Source organism: Metopolophium dirhodum, chromosome 8 (genome assembly GCF_019925205.1).
Source record: "Metopolophium dirhodum isolate CAU chromosome 8, ASM1992520v1, whole genome shotgun sequence".
NCBI lineage: Eukaryota > Metazoa > Arthropoda > Insecta > Hemiptera > Aphididae > Metopolophium > Metopolophium dirhodum.
The window spans coordinates 4,208,638-4,231,435 of NC_083567.1; the positions used below are offsets into that span (position 1 = coordinate 4,208,638).

The following is a 22,798-nucleotide window of genomic DNA, read 5'->3' on the forward strand; positions in this document are numbered from 1 at the left end:
AACAATAATAATATTATAATCTATAAGCGCATGCCAGTGCACTATTTGTTTTCTCTCTCTCTGACCCACCAGCAACATAGTAAATTTACGTTTAGCAGAACCAACCCTGTCTCATTACTTTTAATATTAAAGTGAATTCACTTATTACCAAATTTTAAGTCAAGAATATTACCCGTGTCTCTAAGTTATTTATTGTATGATATTTTAATTCGTATGTAAGTTATGAGCGTGTATATTATTACAATTTGAAAATGCTTATAAATCGTATACAAATTAAACTATCGTAAAAAAGGCCACTGTGGGGACACGGGTAATGTATGCTTAGCTTAAAGTTTGATGGTGAAATAAGATGAATTCACTCTAACATTAAAATTAACAACACAAGGGTTCTGTTAAACATAAATGTTCTATGTCGAGCGTGGGTCAGAGAGAGAGAGAGAGAAAACAAATGGTGCATGAATAGCGAAGACTCAAGACTAGAGAAAATCTATTGATCTAGATAATAGCTAGTATGGATATCTATTCTCTTCAACATTCATGTCTATAAGCCATAGAGTTAAGGTAATTTGAAGTGAAATATATAATTTAAAATAATATAGATATGTTTTTCAGCAACTTAATGATACGCATGACCCCTGCAGAAATACTACCGCACCCAATCATAAGTTATAACAGTGTCATGACACCGTCCGCCACTCAGGCTCACTGCTCAGTCGCTCAGATAATCGGTAGTGGAATAATGTTAGTTGTTACATATTGCTGAATGTCGTTTGTGCTTAATGGCGTTTTTGTGCATTTTTTACTTCTCTAGTATACAATATTATTATAAGCATTGATTTTAAAATATTTTAAAATCAATGTTATTAGTAAGTTGCTACTCGATATAATTGTTGGTTAACATTTTATTAAATTACATTGATTTTTATTTACGAACATGGATACATCCGGAGCTATATCTCTGGTTGCTATTGCTTTATCAGTTGGTAAATACACTACATACACGTGAAATCTGTTTTCTAATGTTTTGTTTTAACCAAGCATTTTACTTAAAGGTTTGGCAATATTCAATGAATGGGACACAATTGTAGAAATATTTAGTGAATTATCAGGAAACAGACCGATGGCCGCAGGCGAGTTAAGTCACGAAGTGTTAGAAACATTGCGACGAGAAAGAGAAGCAGAAGAACAAAGTATAAAAGAAAAGATAAAAAAATAAAGACAACATCAAATGCCATCAGAAGACGATAAACCTTTAAAATGTATTGTATATATATTTTTTTTATATTTATAACATTGAATTCACTAATTTTAAATTGCGTTAAAAACTTGTGTTAAAACCTTTAAAATGTATTGTATATATATTTTTTTTATATTTATAACATTGAATTCACTAATTTTAAATTGCGTTAAAAACTTTTTTTATACTCAATTAGGTATTATTATCAAACATTATAATAGTATGGTAGGTACTATTGTTTTTGTGCAATACCTATATAGGAATAGTAATGACAGTAAACTAATTAGAAATATAAGTTATAAATAATTACTAATGAGTAGGTGGTATAATCAAAATTATCTAAACTCTTTAGTTAAGTTCCTACCTAGGTATGTACAAAAAATACAAATAAGAAATCGGTGGTCCATTTAATTAGACTTAACTAACATACAGACATTAGACAATAAATACAAATTGATAAGTAATGTAGATTTTTTAATATAAAATAATTTCTTACTCTTATAATAAATTATTATATTATATTGTATTTGTCATTATTTCTCAATTTCTGTTTTATTGTTATCTTTAATGCCGTACTATTAATCCATAGTATCATACTGGCATAGTTGTACCTACACGGCTACACTATATAACCGAAGTTATTTTGTGGTATCTATACATGGCTACATTGTTATCTGTACTGTTTACGCTAATGCTATACATACAAAATGGGAAACCCGTATGGCCGTATCTATAGTTTGTAATAAATAATTTGTAAATACTGTAGGTAGTAACCTACCCTGCCACCCATCAATTTTATAATATTAAAAATGGCTTAAGATTGTTTGCTTTAAAGTTACACTAAAAAGGTAAAAATATAGGTATAATAATAATAATATTATATACCTACTAATATATTGATAAAGCAATTACCAACATTTAGGTACTTACCTATAGTTTATTAACAGTAAATACAAAAATGTAAAAAAGTTGTGATCGAAATCGGAAAGTTTATATCTAGGTATAATATAGGTACGCGTAATATTGTATTATTATGTTACCAATTGGCATTTTAACCTAATTTAGTCACCACTGGGCAACGAATGTCTGAATATTATGTTATTATTTCGTGTCTACGTGATATTATTCTATTACATTATCTATAGATAAGTGTGTTTTCACGGAAGTAACAAAAGAAAACAGTCCTCACTCCTGATGCAGCAAATTAAGTTTATTCATCGCCAAAACAAAAATTAATTATCAAAGGTACGGGTACCAGAAGAGCACTAAACCGTTGAAAAAGTCTGCTAGTGGTAGGAACAAACATTTTTTAGTAAACAGTAAACAGTTTTGACATAAAATTATCGCCCAAAACAGTTTTTAGTATAATATCGTTTATTCTCGAGTTATTCTAACTTATATCATTGATTATAATTTTATTATTTAAATTTTTTAATTTTTATTTATATTTATACTTATGTGTTGTGTTGCAGGCTACAAAATATCAGTATAAGTTAATATAATAGAATACATTTATTTTATATTTGAAATATAACTTTGAATAATATTAGATATGAATTTTTTTAAATCCTTACCTTGAATAGAACCAAATTTTAATTGAACTGTTTCCAGTTGTTCATTTGATGAAGACATTGTATAGTTGTAAATTCAATTAATTTAATAAAATAAAACAAAATTTTAAATTTTATATAATATAATATATAATATTTAAATATAATAATTTAAATGTCATTAAACGATTATGTGATAAAGCAACTGTCATGATAGTGTGATACTGATAATAATAGTACTGATAAGAGGCAAGTGATAAATGCGCAGTGATAGCCGATAGGAAAAATTGTTTTTTTGCTGATCATATTGTCTATCATGATTAGACCCATACAAGTAAAAACTAGAAAAGTGGAAACAGCTACAACTTAAGTTTTGAGCACGAACGTAATTAACGGTTTCACGTTGGACTTGTAAATATCAACTGCTTATTATTATTTATTATACGAAACTATTTACTGTTCATCCATGTTCTGTTTCAGATTCAGACGTTCAGTCTCCAGTCTCTATTTGCTCTTGTAATATTCCAGATAGTACCTATAGTGTTTCATTAAATCACTTTAATTTTTGTTTACAAACATGAACAAGACGGTGGCATTAAGAAATGGCAGTAATATAATAATTATGATTGCAATGCTCTTTGGAGCTGGTAAATAGACTAAAATATACAAATTACAACATTTACATTTTCCAACGTTTTGTTTAAACCAATTGTTTTACTTAAAGGTGCTGCAATATGGGAACATCGTGAAAAATTGAAAGAGTTTTTTAAAAAAATCTTAGGAAAAGAAAAGACAAATCAAGAAGACCTAATAGAACAGTTAAACTCATTGCTTAAACAAAGAATTGAAGAAGACAAAAATTAAATTAAGACAATAGTAAATGCCATCAGAAGATGATAAACCTTTAAAGTATATTTTATATATATTTTTATATTTATAACACTGAATTCACTAATTTTTATATTGCATTAAGAACATTTTTATCATACTTGAAAATTAAATATTAGTTATATTGTACATGGTACTTAATTTGTTGTAACATCTAGTAAATAGTAATTCATTACATTACATTAAAGGCTATAGTATAATGGCTAATTGTGGAGCATTGTCTAATTCACTTTAGGTACTATACATTTTGTGTCTACTAGATTACTCAAGTACTAAAAATACAAGTAAAAGATATTATTAACAAATTAATAAGTTATGTCTTATTATAAATGTATACTGTTATAATTTATAGTTTTGTACTTACGGCCTACCCATCAGTTTTATAATACTTTATATTATTATGTATTTGAATTTTAATAGCTTATGATCATTTGCTTTAATGTTACACTAGGAAACTAAAAGTATGCAAATAAAAATAAGTATTGTCATTTGCCATATAAATTAAAATACATTCAGCCTTCAGGTAGTTTATTTTAAGTGAATTCATAAATGTAAAAAGTTCTATCACAACCTAGTTTTGTTGCCACTAAATATTAGGATTTTTTTAGGTTGATACAAAAGTTTTGTGTTGAGAGTTCCACCACTCCACCAATATATGGAAACACTGAGCATCGATCTACAAGTTGTATGAGGGTTATTGCAAATAAAAATTATTTAGTGACTAAAGAATAAGCCTTATTAAGTATTAACTGTAATTACTATAACAATAATAATGATAATTAATAGGTAATAATAACATAACACAGTGGCGTAGCCAGGAATTTTGTATGGAGAGCCTAAGTAAACCAATACAATATGTCTTTTATTTACACTTTTTGTTTTTTATTTATCTTGATAAAATTCTAAGGTCAACACAGTCAACTATGCCATTGATATAACATAATAATAATTTAAATAATATTATATTGTAGTTATATAATAATGAAATTGAAATATTATTAACTTTTTGGTTCATTTTAGGATACTTAATATTGCCTGTTTCTAAAAAAAGCCTAAAAGCTTAAAGGTTCACACTACCAAAAATATCACAATACAAAAGCCAATATGCATCGTAATGATATTTTGATTGATACTTAAAGAACTTTTACCCATGTAAATGTTGATTTAGAACAAGAATACTTGCAGAAAAGTGATGGGTTAAATTAGGTTTTCTTCATTTTTATTATAATCATCTTTATTATAGCTAATATTATGGTGTGTTAATTTTCTTCAAGAAATTGTATAAGAATTATATTATTATTTAATATGTATGTATTATTATTCTACGTCCTGGTAGTGGTGAAACGGTAAAATCAAACGAAGTAATCGCGAGTTTGGGTTCACACTCGACTAGTCAAAGTAGGTATTTAATATAAGTATAAGTACTTACCTATATATAAAATAGTATAAGTTAAGAAATTCACCTAACCTAACCAGCCATCCAAAAGAGTAGGAAAAAAATGTAGCTAAGTACGTACATAAATATTGAATTTTCCGGTGAAACACCGTATAATAATCAACTATCAAGACGGTCGTAGTCGGTAGTATCATATTATAGTTCTATGGTAATTGAGGTCGTTATATAGTAGTAGATACCAGAGGGCGCTGTGCGCGTTTCCACATTATCTATGGTCCAAATCATGATAAAAATTGGAAACGATAACAATACATAACATATTCATATTTCCATATAGCGATAAGCGATAAACGAACGAGCTCTCTCCAATTCGAAAACTATCGCAAACATTTTATATTGCTAATATAATATTATGTCACTGGAATATGGTTGCTTGGTAGCTTTTAGAATATTATCCACTGTTTTCGTACAAAATGGCTATGTTCATCCTGACGAGTTTTTTCAAACTACCGAAATCATCACCGGTAAGTGATTTCCAGATAGTAAGTAGTAAGTGTCTTACTCTTGATGTTTTACGCCAAGGTTCTTAATATTTTGAAAAAAATAAAATGTTTTACAATCACACAGATATTATTTTAATATGATATTTACTCGCTTTAGCAATATTAAGTGTTAAGCTAAATATCTATTTCATGGTCATTCTCTTCATTAGAATTAAAGATGATTTACTTAATATTTTCTTTGTTTATATTAATTTGATTAGGCGCCATATTATTAAATGTTTAATATAATTTACAGGAAATCAAGTGTTTTATACAATTAATAATACTTGGTTTATACCTAATGTGCTTAAAATATATATTTTTATAGTAGGCAATAATTTAACTTGAAGATGGATTGAACATATTTATAAAACTATAATAAATCTATTATTTTTATACGAAACCAAACCAAGGGAAACATAGATTTTTGCAAAAAATAATATGAAAATAATAAATAAATATTTTAAATTTTAGGTGATGTCTTCGGAGTTGTACATGACCGCCCTTGGGAATTCAATAAAGATGCACCAGTTAGAAGTATAGGTTTACTATATGGAATTTTTGGCATGCCATTATATATTGCCAAATGGATTTTTAAATTATATAAAATTCCATGGAATCCTTTCCTATTGATGTTTGTTTTCCGATTAGTCACTTGTGCAGTGTCATTTGTAACTGATTATTCACTATATAAGTATGACAGTAGTATAATAACAACACATTTTGACTGTTCAAATATATATTTTTTAATTATAGAACTATATCATCGATTACACATTTTTCAGGATATGTAAAATACTCAAACTTAAGTCGTAATAGATATTTGTTACTTCTTTCAAGTTCTTATGTTATAATTGTATTTGGTACAAAGACATTTACCAACTCTCTAGAATTGGCTTTGGTATCGCTCTTGTTGTGGAAAGTTGTTGACAGTATGACGGTTTCAGATAAAGTAAGATTATATTATATTATAGGTTGATAAACATTTTTTTAAAATGTATTTTGATTGTAGGTTATAGCTGCTGAAAACGAAATACGAAATATGTATGCATACCGTACATCAATAACAGATAAAGTAGTCATGAGCCGTAAGCTACGCCTATTACCTAGTCATCATTTTTCTCATTGTTTGGAAATCGGTACTATTTTAGCTGTTGGTACCTTCAATAGACCAACTTTTTTACTGTTTGCTGTTACCCCTATATTCTATTGGGTTTCCAGAGGATTTTCTAAGAACGATGACCGTTTTGTGAAAATATTCAATATACGTTTTATAGTATTATTTCTATGTAATAAACTCAATTTGACTTCAGTATGTCACACGTATACCTACGTTTAATCGTATACAATGCAGTATGCACAAAAATACAAAGCAATGCACATGCGCGAACTAGGACGAAAACAAGGTTCGTATTGAGCATACATACTTCTTATTTCTTATACTATATGGTTAAAAATATGTGCATATTGCATTCAATATGTATATATTATGCCACATGCACATTGCACAAGCATAATCATTAATTGTTAGTCATAATGCATTACCGAGTTTCGGAACCGGATTAACCATTAGATACCATTAGAGAATTATAGGCACAGTACCTAGTAATAGGGCCTATGAGAAAAACAGGGCCTAAGACAAACGACGGTTGTGGTGCCTACCTTAACAGCCACGCGTCCAAACTAAAAAACAAAAAAATATGTATCAACCAACATTTTAGAATAATATCGTTTTTCAATGATGTACCCATATTATATAGAGGTTTGTGTAAGTATACAGGATGATTCACCATCATGATCACCGCCATTTTTCCTTTGTTAATTAGGTTATTTAGTTAAATTTTTAAATATACCTACTTAAGACCATTATTTCTTGAGATTTTTGTACTACTTAAGAAGTGTCGTGTATAACGATACAAACATCTGTTTTTAAAATTAGAAAAACCACAATTTTTACTGTGATTATTTTTAATATTTTGTTGTACCCAATACAAAATCCGAAGGATATAGTCTCTCGGTTATTAAAATGTTTATTCTATAAGGATAATAGTTCTTAAAAATGGTTTCACATAAATACAAAATATATTTAATATTGGATGATGATATTTTTTATACTCGGACTAATTTTACAAATTGTAAATGTTGATAGATTAATAGTAATAATTATTAATTACAAACATTTTCAAATAATAATAGCTCCCATACATTCCAAACCCATTATCATGGATCTATTAATCTTAATTCTTAGTACACAAAGTTAAATAACTATAAAACTACTCGTACGAATTTTGATTGTGGTAGGTATATGAACATTTGGATACCTACAATAGGAGTTAAAAAAAAGGATTTAAATAATTGCATTATTGAAGAAAAAATATCATGCTCAATGAATCACCCTGTATTACAAAATCGTTTAAGACTCTAAAAAATCAACATATTTATATTGCATGTTTATAAGCCTACATAATGCTATTAGGACATAGGTAATAATATACGTGTACACTTGATTAATGCAGGACCGTCACTCGAAGAAGGCATCGGGCGAGCGGGCGAAGTGAGTTGCGATCTCGTCACACATGACTACCTGCACATTCCCGGAGGTATGTTGGACATAGGCGAGGAGATATTGGCGGCTACTGGAAACGTGGAGGTGTACACGCCGACGGCGGAAAAATTCTGCGGACGGAGTTTGTCCGGTCTCGCCATCCAGGAGTTTGCGGAAAAAATCAAAGTAAACGACCCGCTGGGTGCACAGGACAACAACACGATCGCGACGCCGGTGACGTGTAAGTACTCGATCCTCTATATTTGACAAAGCGCCGTACAGCATGTGGGTGTATGGGGTAAAATTCATATGCATATACAATATTATTTAACTTTTTATTATATTCACTCGTCGATCTGGTGGAGAGACATCGGTCCCAACGAGGACATGCCTGTTGATATCAAAATAATTAAATAAGTAAACCTTAAAAGTATATTTGGATCAAAACAAAATAATTCAATAGATCAAATAATATTAAAGTAACATAATAATATTCTGATTACTAGTGAATAACAGATGACATAGATACCGAATTATATATATTTTATATTAATTGATATTAATATAATATTAGAATTGTATAAATGACAAGTATTGGACCTAATAAAAAGTCTGACGAATAAGATCGTATTGTCTACCGAGTAGGTTAAATAGGCACAGAAATGCTTATAATCTTTACATTAAGTTATATGAATGCTTTACCTAAATACAACTTTAGAAAGGAAAATTATAGCCTATAGATGTTTATAACTCATTATTTTTTTCCAAAGAACTAATAAGTATACTGATCAAATAATAATAGAAATTAATTAATGCTGCCATTTAGATACTTTTAAATGTATACTATACTACTGTAGTATATAATATCACTGACTTCACCCGGGAAAAAATGAACAAACATAAAATAAGACACTATATCGGCGGATCTTGGTTTTAGTATATCTAAACTGCTGACTATACTTTAAAGTTCACGGGAAAATCAGTATTGCTGTACATAGGTCTGTGAACTATTTCCTTCGAGATAGGCATGCGCCTGCGGCGGATTAGATATAGCAGTTGGACGTTGGTATATTTTCCAACATAGTTCAAACTACTCTCTAAACTTTTCTGATATCTCTATGAACAGTCTTTGAAACTTTCGTAAAATTCGATCGAGTAGTTTTTTAGTCTATACGTTACAAATATAAAATAAAAAATAAATATAAAAATATGTAATGATATAATATGCATGTATAAATATTGCATTCTGTTCTACATTTTAATAACAACAATAATATTGTAATATATAATTTTCTTTCATTTAAAAAAAATCCCGTAGAAACGCATTGCTGGTCCGTTTTAGTCTATACCATACCTGCGATTTTCTTTTTAAATTTTATTTCTGTAGCCAATGGCAACCCTAAATATAATTATATACAAACAAAAAATAATATATACCTATCGTGATCCAAAACAAAACTCATGCATGAACCACCCTATACCAACCTACAGGGGTTGTAAGAACAATCGTATACACCCTCCAATTCTCAATTTATTAATCTATATTGATATAACTTTTATTGAAATCGGTCCAGTAGTTTCTGAGATTAGTGCGTTCAAACATGTAAAAACTCTTCAGAATTATAATATTATTAGTATATTGATAAGAGCTCAAATAATGAGACCGTGAAATAGCAAATAATAAGTAATGCATTGTCTTACGATACAACAGACAATGTTTAACTTGCTGTTTTTTTGCACAGATATGAAATTTAATTTAATTATATTTTTGGATCTAAACATTCACTATAACACATGTATACTGGCCACGAGAGTGATTTGTTTTACCAGGAACACTGGAAGAATATTAATATAATCGTTCAATTTTAATTTAGAGAGAAAAAACTAGACATACATATTTTATTAAGACCGTGGAAAGCAAGTCGTCCAAATGCAATGCATAATAACTAAAAGTTAATTTAGTGTTAAATTATATATCTAGGTATTTTGTTTTTAATGATGTGATTCGTTGTTTTCGTAATGAGTAATTACTGATGAATAATAAAAACATAAAATCCAAAACGTCATAAACACTATGTCTCTATAGTAGGTACCTAACTACCATACAGTGTATTACTGTATTATATACGTAATATACTATAATATATTGGTACGTACCAATTATTATAATATATAATAGTCTATATATATATATAGTATGAACAACAAATTAGTCTCTCCGGATAAAAAACGTTGAGAAACAGTAACAATAAAATTCTAAAAAAAGTTATGTGAATAGCAGTTTTTTAAAGACAATTACCGCAAAAACGAAAGCGACTTAACAGTTAGCCAAATCAACGTTGTATGTATATTATTATTGTAGGTACAACTATGCTTCGAGAATCGATGGGAACTCGGTAAATGACGGTTTTAAAATTACAATAAATTAATTTTCACGTTTCAGCTTATGCATCTGGACCAATCATTGTCAGATTCCATACGGACAGTGTAACCGTTAGAGAAAGAGACATTGGATTCTCGATCGCCTATCAACAACTCGGCACGGGCTGCAACAAGAACAAAATCAGACGATGATTTCCGAGTTCCTCTCTTTATAGCGTGTTCAAAACATAATTTATTGGCGATCAGATATAATCTATAATATCCGTGTATATATAAATATTTTAATAATTTATTTGTTAATTTTTCCTTGTATAAATCTATGATTAAAAAAAAAAAAAGAAGAAAAACCTATTGTACCTATGTTATTCTGATTGTTTAATTTTTGACAATAATAACTGAAAGTACGATTTTATTGTCTGTTATTGATTAATGTATTAATATGTAACACCTATGTCAAATATTTAATATGGTTTTGCGTGGAAACTGGACTATAAAGTATAAACGCATCTAAATACATATAGTATATTCTAAATTCACCTTTCACAAGTATTATTAATTGTTCGTCCAATTTCTAATTGAGTTTCGGAGGAAATGTTGGTAGAGTTCGTACCAGTCATACAGAATAATTTGCGTAGGTACGTCTTATATTTTCCATTTACATAATTTAAAACAAAATAATGCAATACTTTTGTAATATTATAATTAATGAATAATTATGATCATGTTCGCAAATGGCACATGCCACCGAACACCAAGGCTTTAAATAATAACAAAAATATTTATATCATCGTATCAATAATAGTTCACTATTTTATTATTGACAATCTCGGGCATTGCATATCAAAATATGGTAGATGCCAATTATTTATAGTACAATAATCAAAGAATCAAACTGAATGACAAACCAAGACAAATAACTAATATAAGTAATTAATATTTTTAAAAACTGTGTAAATAATATCAAAATTGATTTAATTGTTTTTCTTTATTGTTAGTATACTATACATTTTATTTGTGTAGTTACACAGTGGCGTACCTAGAAAGTTTTATTTGGGGGGAGGCTAAACAACGTACTTAAATCAGAATATGATATCCGTTACCTTATACTAACCGTTTTCAAAATTATCATGGTTTGTACTTTGTCTTAAATTATATAAGATTTATACCATAACACGGCCAATGGTAGGGAGAGGTTGAACTGCTGAAGCCCTCTTAGACCCCCCCCCTCCTGGGTACCCCACTTTAGATACACACTTACACATGACGTTTATTTAAGACATTTTAAAATTTAAATAATTAATGAAAAAGTACCTATGTGTAATTATATTCATAAAATGGACAAAAAAGGATTGCAGTTCATTAGTGTGGACTGTGTATATATTATGTAAATAGTTTAGGGGAGACCGGGTCTAGTTGTAACATGGGGTAAGATGTAACATAGGCGTAAAGTATTTGTAGACTGCTTCTATAGAATTCTAATAGATAGCGTTAGATTCATAAATAAATATTATCATATGTTTTGTTGTTATCAGAATCATGTTGTAATTATTGAAGCGATAACAATTATAAAACTGATTTTATCAGTAAATAGTGAAAATATTTTGATATCTTACTATTCAGTTTGTTATCACAGTTTTTAAACTTAATCACAAGTTTTAGTCATACTTAAATCCAAATGTTGTGCAGATTTAATTGCAACAACACGCATTAATGTAAGTATTATATTACCTTTTTATTTATAATAAATATTAAAAAAAGTCATGTTGGGGTACAATGTAACAAACTGTTTGGGGCTAGTTGTAACACATTTTTTATCATAGTATTTATTTTAAACAAATTCAACATGTAATTATGTCACACATGAATAGTATTTAATTAACATATTAATTTGTTATTATACATTTATACTTTTATAGAACATTCAATATGCCTAGACACTATATAAGGAAAACTAATAGAGGATTCACATCAGAGTTGATTAAAGCTGCTGCAGATGAAGTTATCATTGAGAATAAATCAGTTAGAAGTACTGCAAAAAAATATGATTTGTGTCATGTCAGTCTGTCGCGGTATGTTGCAAAATTTAAAACAAGTAAGAATAATGGTGATGTTAGTACACTAAATGTAGGATATAAGGGGCCTAAACAAGTATTCAGTGTAGACCAAGAACAAATACTATCTCAATATATTAAAAATTCGGCAGATATGTATTTTGGACTCACCCCCCGTGACATTAAACAACTAGCATACCAATTTGCACATAAATTGGGCTTGAAGTATCCTGAAGTATGGGGAAAAAACCTTATGGCTGGGCCTGATTGGTTTACAAAATTTTTAAAAAGAAATTCTAGTCTTTCTCTCAGGCAACCAGAAGCAACCAGTTTATCCAGGGCCATGAATTTCAATAAAGCTAATGTAAATTTATTTATGGATAAGTTTCAACAAGTGTTATTAAAATATAAATTTGAAGCTCAACACATATACAACATTGATGAAACAGGTGTAACAACAGTTCAAACACCATCCAAAATTGTTGCTACTAAGGGGAAAAAGCAAATAGGTGCTATAACATCAGCTGAACGGGGTGTTTTAGTTACTATGTGTATAGCAGTTAATGGAACTGGTTGTGCTATACCACCAATGTTTGTTTTTCCAAGAGTCAAATATCATCAACATTTTATAAGGGGAGGACCTGCTGGATGTGTTGGTACAGCCAACAAATCTGGGTGGATGCAAGGTCCAGAGTTCTTAACATTTATGGAGCATTTTGTAAATCATGTTCGACCAAGCCTTGAAAAAAAAGTGTTGGTGCTTTTAGATAATCATGAGTCGCACTTATATCTGCCTGTGATTGATTTTTGCAAAGATAATGGCATTGTTTTATTATCATTTCCACCACACTGCTCACATAAGCTCCAACCACTTGACCGTAGTGTGTATGGTCCTTTTAAAAAATTTGTTAATAGGGAAATGGATCAGTGGATGACCATGCACCCAGGGTCTAGAATGACAATCTATGATATTCCTCAAATTGTGGCTGGTGCATTGCCTGATGCAGTATCACCTCGAAATATAATGAGTGGTTTTAAAGTTTCTGGTATTTGGCCATTTGATAGAAATATTTTTCGAGAAGACGAATTTGCACCATCCATAGTGACTGATATAGATGCATTGGAATCAAATCAAATAAATCAAGATACTCATCCTGAACAAGAATTATTCAACAGTCTTGAACAAGTCCTGAACAGTCCTGAACACAGTATTCTTGAACCAGAATTACACATCAGTCCTGATCAAATTAATGTAAGTTCAAATGTTGCTATTCAAGTGTCAAATGATAATCCAATACCTTCAACTTCAACATCAGCTTTAATGGCTGATAATCCAATACCTTCAACAAGTTCCAATGTGATTTCACCAGAAAGTATTCGCCCATATCCCAAGGCAGTAAGAGAACAAAAATTAAATAAAAAAGGTAGACAAAAAGGAAAAAGTGCTGTGTTGACTGATACACCAGAAAAGAACGAAATAGAAAAAAAATTTAAAGCAAAAGCTGTTAAAAGAAACATTTTTGAATCAAAAAAAAAACAGAAAGCCAAAACTACAAAACCAAAAAAAGCTAAAATGTCTAAGGAAAATAATTATAGTTCAGATGAGGGTGAGACATTTTGTTTAGTGTGCATGGAAACTTTCAGTTCAAGTAAAGCAAACGAACAGTGGATTGAGTGTAGTAAGTGTAAGTTCTGGACTCATGTAAACTGTGCAAGGGAATGTAAGAGTCCGTTTTATATGTGTGATAACTGCTACTAAAAGACTGAAGAATTTAAATACCTAATTACCTATGTTTTTTTTATTATTATTAAGTAATGAAGGTTCCTCTAACTTAATACTGAAAAGTGATTTTATTATAATTAATTGTTTGTTTATTAATTTTTTAATTTGTTTATTATTATTATTTTTACTGCTGTTATTAATTATACTTATGCATAAAAACTATTACAAATGACACAAAGAGATATTTTATTTTAAATAATTTTGTTCATTATTTTTAATATGTTTATTTTTATTAGTGTTATTAATACAACTTACTTTTGTGTAAAAACTATTACACATGACTAAGAATTATTTTATTTTAAATAATTTATATGACTATTATTATTATTATTATTATTATTTTAACAGAATTTTTTTATTTGTTTTTGTTTTTTTGAATAAATATAGAAATTAAACAATATTTTTGTGTGTGTTACAACTTACCCCACACCATGTTACAACTTACCCCACTACCGGGGTAAAATGTAACAAAAAAAAATCATGATATTCAACTTTATATTAATTTATGTATTTATTACTAAGCGCCTGCAAAGCATATTATTAAACAAGACAACATTCTCTATCTATTGGTATAAGAAAAAACTGATTGTGAATATTATTTTCTAAGATACATCCACAAATATTAAAAGTGTTACAACTAGACCCGGTCTCCCCTATAATATTTAATATTACTGTCTGGACTTAGCTTTAATGGTGGAAACTGTAAAGTACCACTCATTCCCTCGGTGTATTCTTTCAAATACCTAATAATAATAATCGTAATTACGGAAAAAACTCTATTTACAAATAATAACATAATATACAATACCTACAACAATAGTCAATAAACAGTATAAAATATTTAACATAATAGGTATACCAGTCCACAACAAATCAAAAACTAACATTTTAAATTATTAACTTTGAATTTTTATTTTTTATATTTAAACACAATTTGAACTTTTTAAACCATTGAATAATTAAATGCAATGAAAAGTCAATAGATTTAAATTTAAAAGTAAGTATACCTATATAACTATTTCAAATTACGTCGTGCAGTACAGTTCGTCCATGCGTCCATGCGCATTTATAGTTTCTACCAAGTACCAAGTACTGCACTACCGCTCGCATCTTATTTTTTTATGGTATAAAGCCGGGTTCACATGATTACACTACACCGTGTCGTGTATTTTCGTGTTTTTATGCTTATACCAAAATACTAAAATGCCATACCAATGATATGAATCTTGTACCTGATGATAACATAATCTACAATTTTATTATATTTTAGATTCTGAGCGAAGCGATGAATGTATTGATTTTACAATGATGTGTGTTTTTTTTTTTATTTTTTTTTTTTTTGTGTCTGTCATCACCTTTTAGGACAGTAAAAGTGCTTGGATTTTCTTCAACAGTAACTTTTCTGATAAGAAAGTGAATCTAGTTGGTACTTTGGGGGGTCAAAAGTAAAAATTCCCTAGTAGCTTTCAAAAGCGACGTGAAAAACAAAAGAAAAATTAAGGAAAAACGGGAATTTTTACGCAAAATCTGTTTTCGAGAAAATCGATTTTGGTTTTTGGTGTAACTCTAAAACAAATGACCGTAGGGACATGAAATTTTGACTGAATGTTTATATTAGCATTTTCTATACACCATACAATTAAAAATGTTTAAAATATTTTGACTCTTTTTGAGCTGTTTACGGACATTGTCAGTTTTCAATTTTTTTAGTTTTTTTTTTCTATAAATATCAATAAAATTTTATCTGTTGAGTAAAAAAGATTGAAAATTTAATAGAAGGCTCCTAGGTTATTGCTTCAAAGGCAGATGAAAAAAATTAAAAATCCTTAGTCACAGTTTTTATTTATAAGCATTTAAAGTTCAAATTTTGACAAAATACGAAAAAATCACGAAAATTAGCAAATTATTTTGAGTTGAGAATTCATAAAAATTTTTCTTTTTAAATCTAAGGTTTTAAAATGTAATATAAGATTACTCATAAGTTTGTCTACCTTTATCAAAAAAAAAAATGTCTACAAGAAACTTAAATTAAATTTTTATGAGCGTCTGAAATTTATATTTTTACAACATTTGATATTCACTTGATTTCTCATGTAACAATTTTCTTATTTTATTGTAATTGAAAAACGAATGACTGTAGATATTTGAAAATTTCGCTGAATGTTTATATTGGCATTTTCTATACACCATAAAATTTTGAAAATATTTTGACTCTTTTTGAGCGGTTTACAGACATTGTGAGTTTTCAATTTTTTTAGTTTTTTTTTCTAAGTTTTTTTTGTTGGGTAAAAAAGCGTGAAAATTTAATATAAGGCTCCTGATATATCGTTCTAATAGCAGTTGAAAAATATTAAAAATACATAGGCACAATTTTTTTTTATAAGCATTTAAAGTTTAAATGTTGACAACATTTATCAAATTTATAATTTTTAATTATTTTGTAGTTAAAAATGTATAAAATGTTTAACTTTTATGGCTAATGATTGAAAATTTAAAACAAGGCTCCACGTAAATAGGTTTATATAAATTACTTTATTTACAATAATATCATCAAATATACTTGGTAATATCATAGGCTAACTGACCGTTTTCGCTCAGAATCGTTTTTCTTATACAATGATATTATATCATTGAATTCAAATTTAACACCATCCATTACGGCGACCCACTTGTAACCTACTGTACAGCAGAGCGACACCCACTTATCCACCTTTTTTTAGTTGAATATATTCAACTATGCCGTATCGTTTGCCGTTTGGTAACTGTGATTATTTTACACGACACGGTGTAGTGCGAACCCGGCTCAAGTACTTATACGTTATAGGTATAACACTGTCTAATAGTTACTGTCTCACCTAATCTCTATCTTGGCTAAATTCAATGGTTCTCAACTTGATTCTGCACATACATGGTTTACGTGACGCTGTCTGCTTGGAAGTGTTGTCCGCCGCAAAAATTAAAAATACAGACAAGCCTTCGTCAGTTAGTGTTTCTGTTTTATGATTGGAACATTAGAATATTAGATACTATTGTACCAGTTTTGTACCTAACCTATGTTTTTCATATACATATCATTAGTGTAAGAACACATTTTCATCATGTTAAAAACTATTAAATAAATGTAATTAATACCATAAGTTATCGAGTGTTATAAATTAATTATGTACTCATTTAAGAGAAATACAACAATAATTAATCATAATAATAATAAAAATATGCCTGCGCCGACTGTAGAATCTCAATCCCAATTCCGAATATTTCGTCCAAGTTGATAACTTATCAGTATATTTAGTCATTAGCTATGATATCTATACTATTACAAACAATAATAATATTATAATCTATAAGCGCATGCCAGTGCACTATTTGTTTTCTCTCTCTCTGACCCACCAGCAACATAGTAAATTTACGTTTAGCAGAACCAACCCTGTCTCATTACTTTTAATATTAAAGTGAATTCACTTATTACCAAATTTTAAGTCAAGAATATTACCCGTGTCTCTAAGTTATTTATTGTATGATATTTTAATTCGTATGTAAGTTATGAGCGTGTATATTATTACAATTTGAAAATGCTTATAAATCGTATACAAATTAAACTATCGTAAAAAAGGCCACTGTGGGGACACGGGTAATGTATGCTTAGCTTAAAGTTTGATGGTGAAATAAGATGAATTCACTCTAACATTAAAATTAACAACACAAGGGTTCTGTTAAACATAAATGTTCTATGTCGAGCGTGGGTCAGAGAGAGAGAGAGAGAAAACAAATGGTGCATGAATAGCGAAGACTCAAGACTAGAGAAAATCTATTGATCTAGATAATAGCTAGTATGGATATCTATTCTCTTCAACATTCATGTCTATAAGCCATAGAGTTAAGGTAATTTGAAGTGAAATATATAATTTAAAATAATATAGATATGTTTTTCAGCAACTTAATGATACGCATGACCCCTGCAGAAATACTACCGCACCCAATCATAAGTTATAACAGTGTCATGACACCGTCCGCCACTCAGGCTCACTGCTCAGTCGCTCAGATAATCGGTAGTGGAATAATGTTAGTTGTTACATATTGCTGAATGTCGTTTGTGCTTAATGGCGTTTTTGTGCATTTTTTACTTCTCTAGTATACAATATTATTATAAGCATTGATTTTAAAATATTTTAAAATCAATGTTATTAGTAAGTTGCTACTCGATATAATTGTTGGTTAACATTTTATTAAATTACATTGATTTTTATTTACGAACATGGATACATCCGGAGCTATATCTCTGGTTGCTATTGCTTTATCAGTTGGTAAATACACTACATACACGTGAAATCTGTTTTCTAATGTTTTGTTTTAACCAAGCATTTTACTTAAAGGTTTGGCAATATTCAATGAATGGGACACAATTGTAGAAATATTTAGTGAATTATCAGGAAACAGACCGATGGCCGCAGGCGAGTTAAGTCACGAAGTGTTAGAAACATTGCGACGAGAAAGAGAAGCAGAAGAACAAAGTATAAAAGAAAAGATAAAAAAATAAAGACAACATCAAATGCCATCAGAAGACGATAAACCTTTAAAATGTATTGTATATATATTTTTTTTATATTTATAACATTGAATTCACTAATTTTAAATTGCGTTAAAAACTTGTGTTAAAACCTTTAAAATGTATTGTATATATATTTTTTTTATATTTATAACATTGAATTCACTAATTTTAAATTGCGTTAAAAACTTTTTTTATACTCAATTAGGTATTATTATCAAACATTATAATAGTATGGTAGGTACTATTGTTTTTGTGCAATACCTATATAGGAATAGTAATGACAGTAAACTAATTAGAAATATAAGTTATAAATAATTACTAATGAGTAGGTGGTATAATCAAAATTATCTAAACTCTTTAGTTAAGTTCCTACCTAGGTATGTACAAAAAATACAAATAAGAAATCGGTGGTCCATTTAATTAGACTTAACTAACATACAGACATTAGACAATAAATACAAATTGATAAGTAATGTAGATTTTTTAATATAAAATAATTTCTTACTCTTATAATAAATTATTATATTATATTGTATTTGTCATTATTTCTCAATTTCTGTTTTATTGTTATCTTTAATGCCGTACTATTAATCCATAGTATCATACTGGCATAGTTGTACCTACACGGCTACACTATATAACCGAAGTTATTTTGTGGTATCTATACATGGCTACATTGTTATCTGTACTGTTTACGCTAATGCTATACATACAAAATGGGAAACCCGTATGGCCGTATCTATAGTTTGTAATAAATAATTTGTAAATACTGTAGGTAGTAACCTACCCTGCCACCCATCAATTTTATAATATTAAAAATGGCTTAAGATTGTTTGCTTTAAAGTTACACTAAAAAGGTAAAAATATAGGTATAATAATAATAATATTATATACCTACTAATATATTGATAAAGCAATTACCAACATTTAGGTACTTACCTATAGTTTATTAACAGTAAATACAAAAATGTAAAAAAGTTGTGATCGAAATCGGAAAGTTTATATCTAGGTATAATATAGGTACGCGTAATATTGTATTATTATGTTACCAATTGGCATTTTAACCTAATTTAGTCACCACTGGGCAACGAATGTCTGAATATTATGTTATTATTTCGTGTCTACGTGATATTATTCTATTACATTATCTATAGATAAGTGTGTTTTCACGGAAGTAACAAAAGAAAACAGTCCTCACTCCTGATGCAGCAAATTAAGTTTATTCATCGCCAAAACAAAAATTAATTATCAAAGGTACGGGTACCAGAAGAGCACTAAACCGTTGAAAAAGTCTGCTAGTGGTAGGAACAAACATTTTTTAGTAAACAGTAAACAGTTTTGACATAAAATTATCGCCCAAAACAGTTTTTAGTATAATATCGTTTATTCTCGAGTTATTCTAACTTATATCATTGATTATAATTTTATTATTTAAATTTTTTAATTTTTATTTATATTTATACTTATGTGTTGTGTTGCAGGCTACAAAATATCAGTATAAGTTAATATAATAGAATACATTTATTTTATATTTGAAATATAACTTTGAATAATATTAGATATGAATTTTTTTAAATCCTTACCTTGAATAGAACCAAATTTTAATTGAACTGTTTCCAGTTGTTCATTTGATGAAGACATTGTATAGTTGTAAATTCAATTAATTTAATAAAATAAAACAAAATTTTAAATTTTATATAATATAATATATAATATTTAAATATAATAATTTAAATGTCATTAAACGATTATGTGATAAAGCAACTGTCATGATAGTGTGATACTGATAATAATAGTACTGATAAGAGGCAAGTGATAAATGCGCAGTGATAGCCGATAGGAAAAATTGTTTTTTTGCTGATCATATTGTCTATCATGATTAGACCCATACAAGTAAAAACTAGAAAAGTGGAAACAGCTACAACTTAAGTTTTGAGCACGAACGTAATTAACGGTTTCACGTTGGACTTGTAAATATCAACTGCTTATTATTATTTATTATACGAAACTATTTACTGTTCATCCATGTTCTGTTTCAGATTCAGACGTTCAGTCTCCAGTCTCTATTTGCTCTTGTAATATTCCAGATAGTACCTATAGTGTTTCATTAAATCACTTTAATTTTTGTTTACAAACATGAACAAGACGGTGGCATTAAGAAATGGCAGTAATATAATAATTATGATTGCAATGCTCTTTGGAGCTGGTAAATAGACTAAAATATACAAATTACAACATTTACATTTTCCAACGTTTTGTTTAAACCAATTGTTTTACTTAAAGGTGCTGCAATATGGGAACATCGTGAAAAATTGAAAGAGTTTTTTAAAAAAATCTTAGGAAAAGAAAAGACAAATCAAGAAGACCTAATAGAACAGTTAAACTCATTGCTTAAACAAAGAATTGAAGAAGACAAAAATTAAATTAAGACAATAGTAAATGCCATCAGAAGATGATAAACCTTTAAAGTATATTTTATATATATTTTTATATTTATAACACTGAATTCACTAATTTTTATATTGCATTAAGAACATTTTTATCATACTTGAAAATTAAATATTAGTTATATTGTACATGGTACTTAATTTGTTGTAACATCTAGTAAATAGTAATTCATTACATTACATTAAAGGCTATAGTATAATGGCTAATTGTGGAGCATTGTCTAATTCACTTTAGGTACTATACATTTTGTGTCTACTAGATTACTCAAGTACTAAAAATACAAGTAAAAGATATTATTAACAAATTAATAAGTTATGTCTTATTATAAATGTATACTGTTATAATTTATAGTTTTGTACTTACGGCCTACCCATCAGTTTTATAATACTTTATATTATTATGTATTTGAATTTTAATAGCTTATGATCATTTGCTTTAATGTTACACTAGGAAACTAAAAGTATGCAAATAAAAATAAGTATTGTCATTTGCCATATAAATTAAAATACATTCAGCCTTCAGGTAGTTTATTTTAAGTGAATTCATAAATGTAAAAAGTTCTATCACAACCTAGTTTTGTTGCCACTAAATATTAGGATTTTTTTAGGTTGATACAAAAGTTTTGTGTTGAGAGTTCCACCACTCCACCAATATATGGAAACACTGAGCATCGATCTACAAGTTGTATGAGGGTTATTGCAAATAAAAATTATTTAGTGACTAAAGAATAAGCCTTATTAAGTATTAACTGTAATTACTATAACAATAATAATGATAATTAATAGGTAATAATAACATAACACAGTGGCGTAGCCAGGAATTTTGTATGGAGAGCCTAAGTAAACCAATACAATATGTCTTTTATTTACACTTTTTGTTTTTTATTTATCTTGATAAAATTCTAAGGTCAACACAGTCAACTATGCCATTGATATAACATAATAATAATTTAAATAATATTATATTGTAGTTATATAATAATGAAATTGAAATATTATTAACTTTTTGGTTCATTTTAGGATACTTAATATTGCCTGTTTCTAAAAAAAGCCTAAAAGCTTAAAGGTTCACACTACCAAAAATATCACAATACAAAAGCCAATATGCATCGTAATGATATTTTGATTGATACTTAAAGAACTTTTACCCATGTAAATGTTGATTTAGAACAAGAATACTTGCAGAAAAGTGATGGGTTAAATTAGGTTTTCTTCATTTTTATTATAATCATCTTTATTATAGCTAATATTATGGTGTGTTAATTTTCTTCAAGAAATTGTATAAGAATTATATTATTATTTAATATGTATGTATTATTATTCTACGTCCTGGTAGTGGTGAAACGGTAAAATCAAACGAAGTAATCGCGAGTTTGGGTTCACACTCGACTCGTCAAAGTAGGTATTTAATATAAGTATAAGTACTTA

General features: G+C 28.4%; 2 protein-coding genes and 3 long non-coding RNA genes across 13 annotated transcripts; 4 read left to right on the forward strand and 1 right to left on the reverse strand.

Annotated features, from left to right (window-relative positions):
• The first annotated feature begins 66 nt into the window (after positions 1-66).
• LOC132949911 (uncharacterized) lies at positions 67-4,546 on the forward strand. 5 transcript variants are annotated; one of them, XR_009665161.1, is made up of 7 exons: positions 76-561; positions 613-983; positions 1,053-1,259; positions 2,383-3,198; positions 3,268-3,434; positions 3,512-3,696; positions 4,284-4,546. It is a non-coding gene; the product is annotated as an uncharacterized LOC132949911 (long non-coding RNA). The 5 variants fall into 5 exon arrangements; XR_009665159.1 differs by having other exon boundaries at positions 2,383-2,529; positions 2,710-3,198; positions 3,512-4,546; XR_009665162.1 differs by having other exon boundaries at positions 67-561; positions 613-741; positions 3,512-4,546.
• Positions 4,547-5,145: 599 nt separating this feature from the next.
• LOC132949908 (GPI mannosyltransferase 4-like) lies at positions 5,146-10,952 on the forward strand. The gene is made up of 6 exons (XM_061021032.1): positions 5,146-5,595; positions 6,088-6,318; positions 6,399-6,565; positions 6,626-7,019; positions 8,130-8,399; positions 10,602-10,952. The coding sequence occupies exons 1-4, from the start codon at positions 5,484-5,486 to the stop codon at positions 6,950-6,952; spliced, it is 837 nt and encodes a 278-aa protein (XP_060877015.1). The 5' UTR covers positions 5,146-5,483; the 3' UTR covers positions 6,953-7,019; positions 8,130-8,399; positions 10,602-10,952.
• LOC132949912 (uncharacterized) lies at positions 8,038-17,600 on the reverse strand. Its single transcript, XR_009665163.1, has 2 exons — positions 17,230-17,600; positions 8,038-8,549 (listed from the first exon to the last, which is right to left on the reverse strand). It is a non-coding gene; the product is annotated as an uncharacterized LOC132949912 (long non-coding RNA).
• LOC132950395 (uncharacterized) lies at positions 12,150-15,030 on the forward strand. The gene is made up of 2 exons (XM_061021829.1): positions 12,150-12,252; positions 12,457-15,030. Exon 2 carries the CDS (start codon positions 12,467-12,469, stop codon positions 14,348-14,350), a length of 1,884 nt encoding a protein of 627 aa, XP_060877812.1. The 5' UTR covers positions 12,150-12,252; positions 12,457-12,466; the 3' UTR covers positions 14,351-15,030.
• A 161-nt stretch (positions 17,601-17,761) lies between the features above and the next one.
• Positions 17,762-22,676, forward strand: LOC132949909 (uncharacterized). Of its 5 annotated transcripts, none has more exons than XR_009665156.1 (7): positions 17,771-18,256; positions 18,308-18,678; positions 18,748-18,954; positions 20,078-20,893; positions 20,963-21,129; positions 21,207-21,391; positions 21,979-22,676. It is a non-coding gene; the product is annotated as an uncharacterized LOC132949909 (long non-coding RNA). The 5 variants fall into 5 exon arrangements; XR_009665154.1 differs by having other exon boundaries at positions 20,078-20,224; positions 20,405-20,893; positions 21,207-22,239; XR_009665157.1 differs by having other exon boundaries at positions 17,762-18,256; positions 18,308-18,436; positions 21,207-22,239.
• Positions 22,677-22,798: the final 122 nt, after the last annotated feature.

Coding starts and splice junctions, on each gene's coding strand:
- LOC132950395 (XM_061021829.1), top strand. CDS start 12,467: ATGCCTAGACACTATATAAGGAAAACTAATAGAGGATTCACATCAGAG.
- LOC132949908 (XM_061021032.1), top strand. CDS start 5,484: ATGTCACTGGAATATGGTTGCTTGGTAGCTTTTAGAATATTATCCACT. Junction 6,319..6,398: donor ACTATATAAGTATGACAGTA/GTATAATAACAA, acceptor CACATTTTTCAG/GATATGTAAAATACTCAAAC. Junction 6,566..6,625: donor GTATGACGGTTTCAGATAAA/GTAAGATTATAT, acceptor TTTTGATTGTAG/GTTATAGCTGCTGAAAACGA.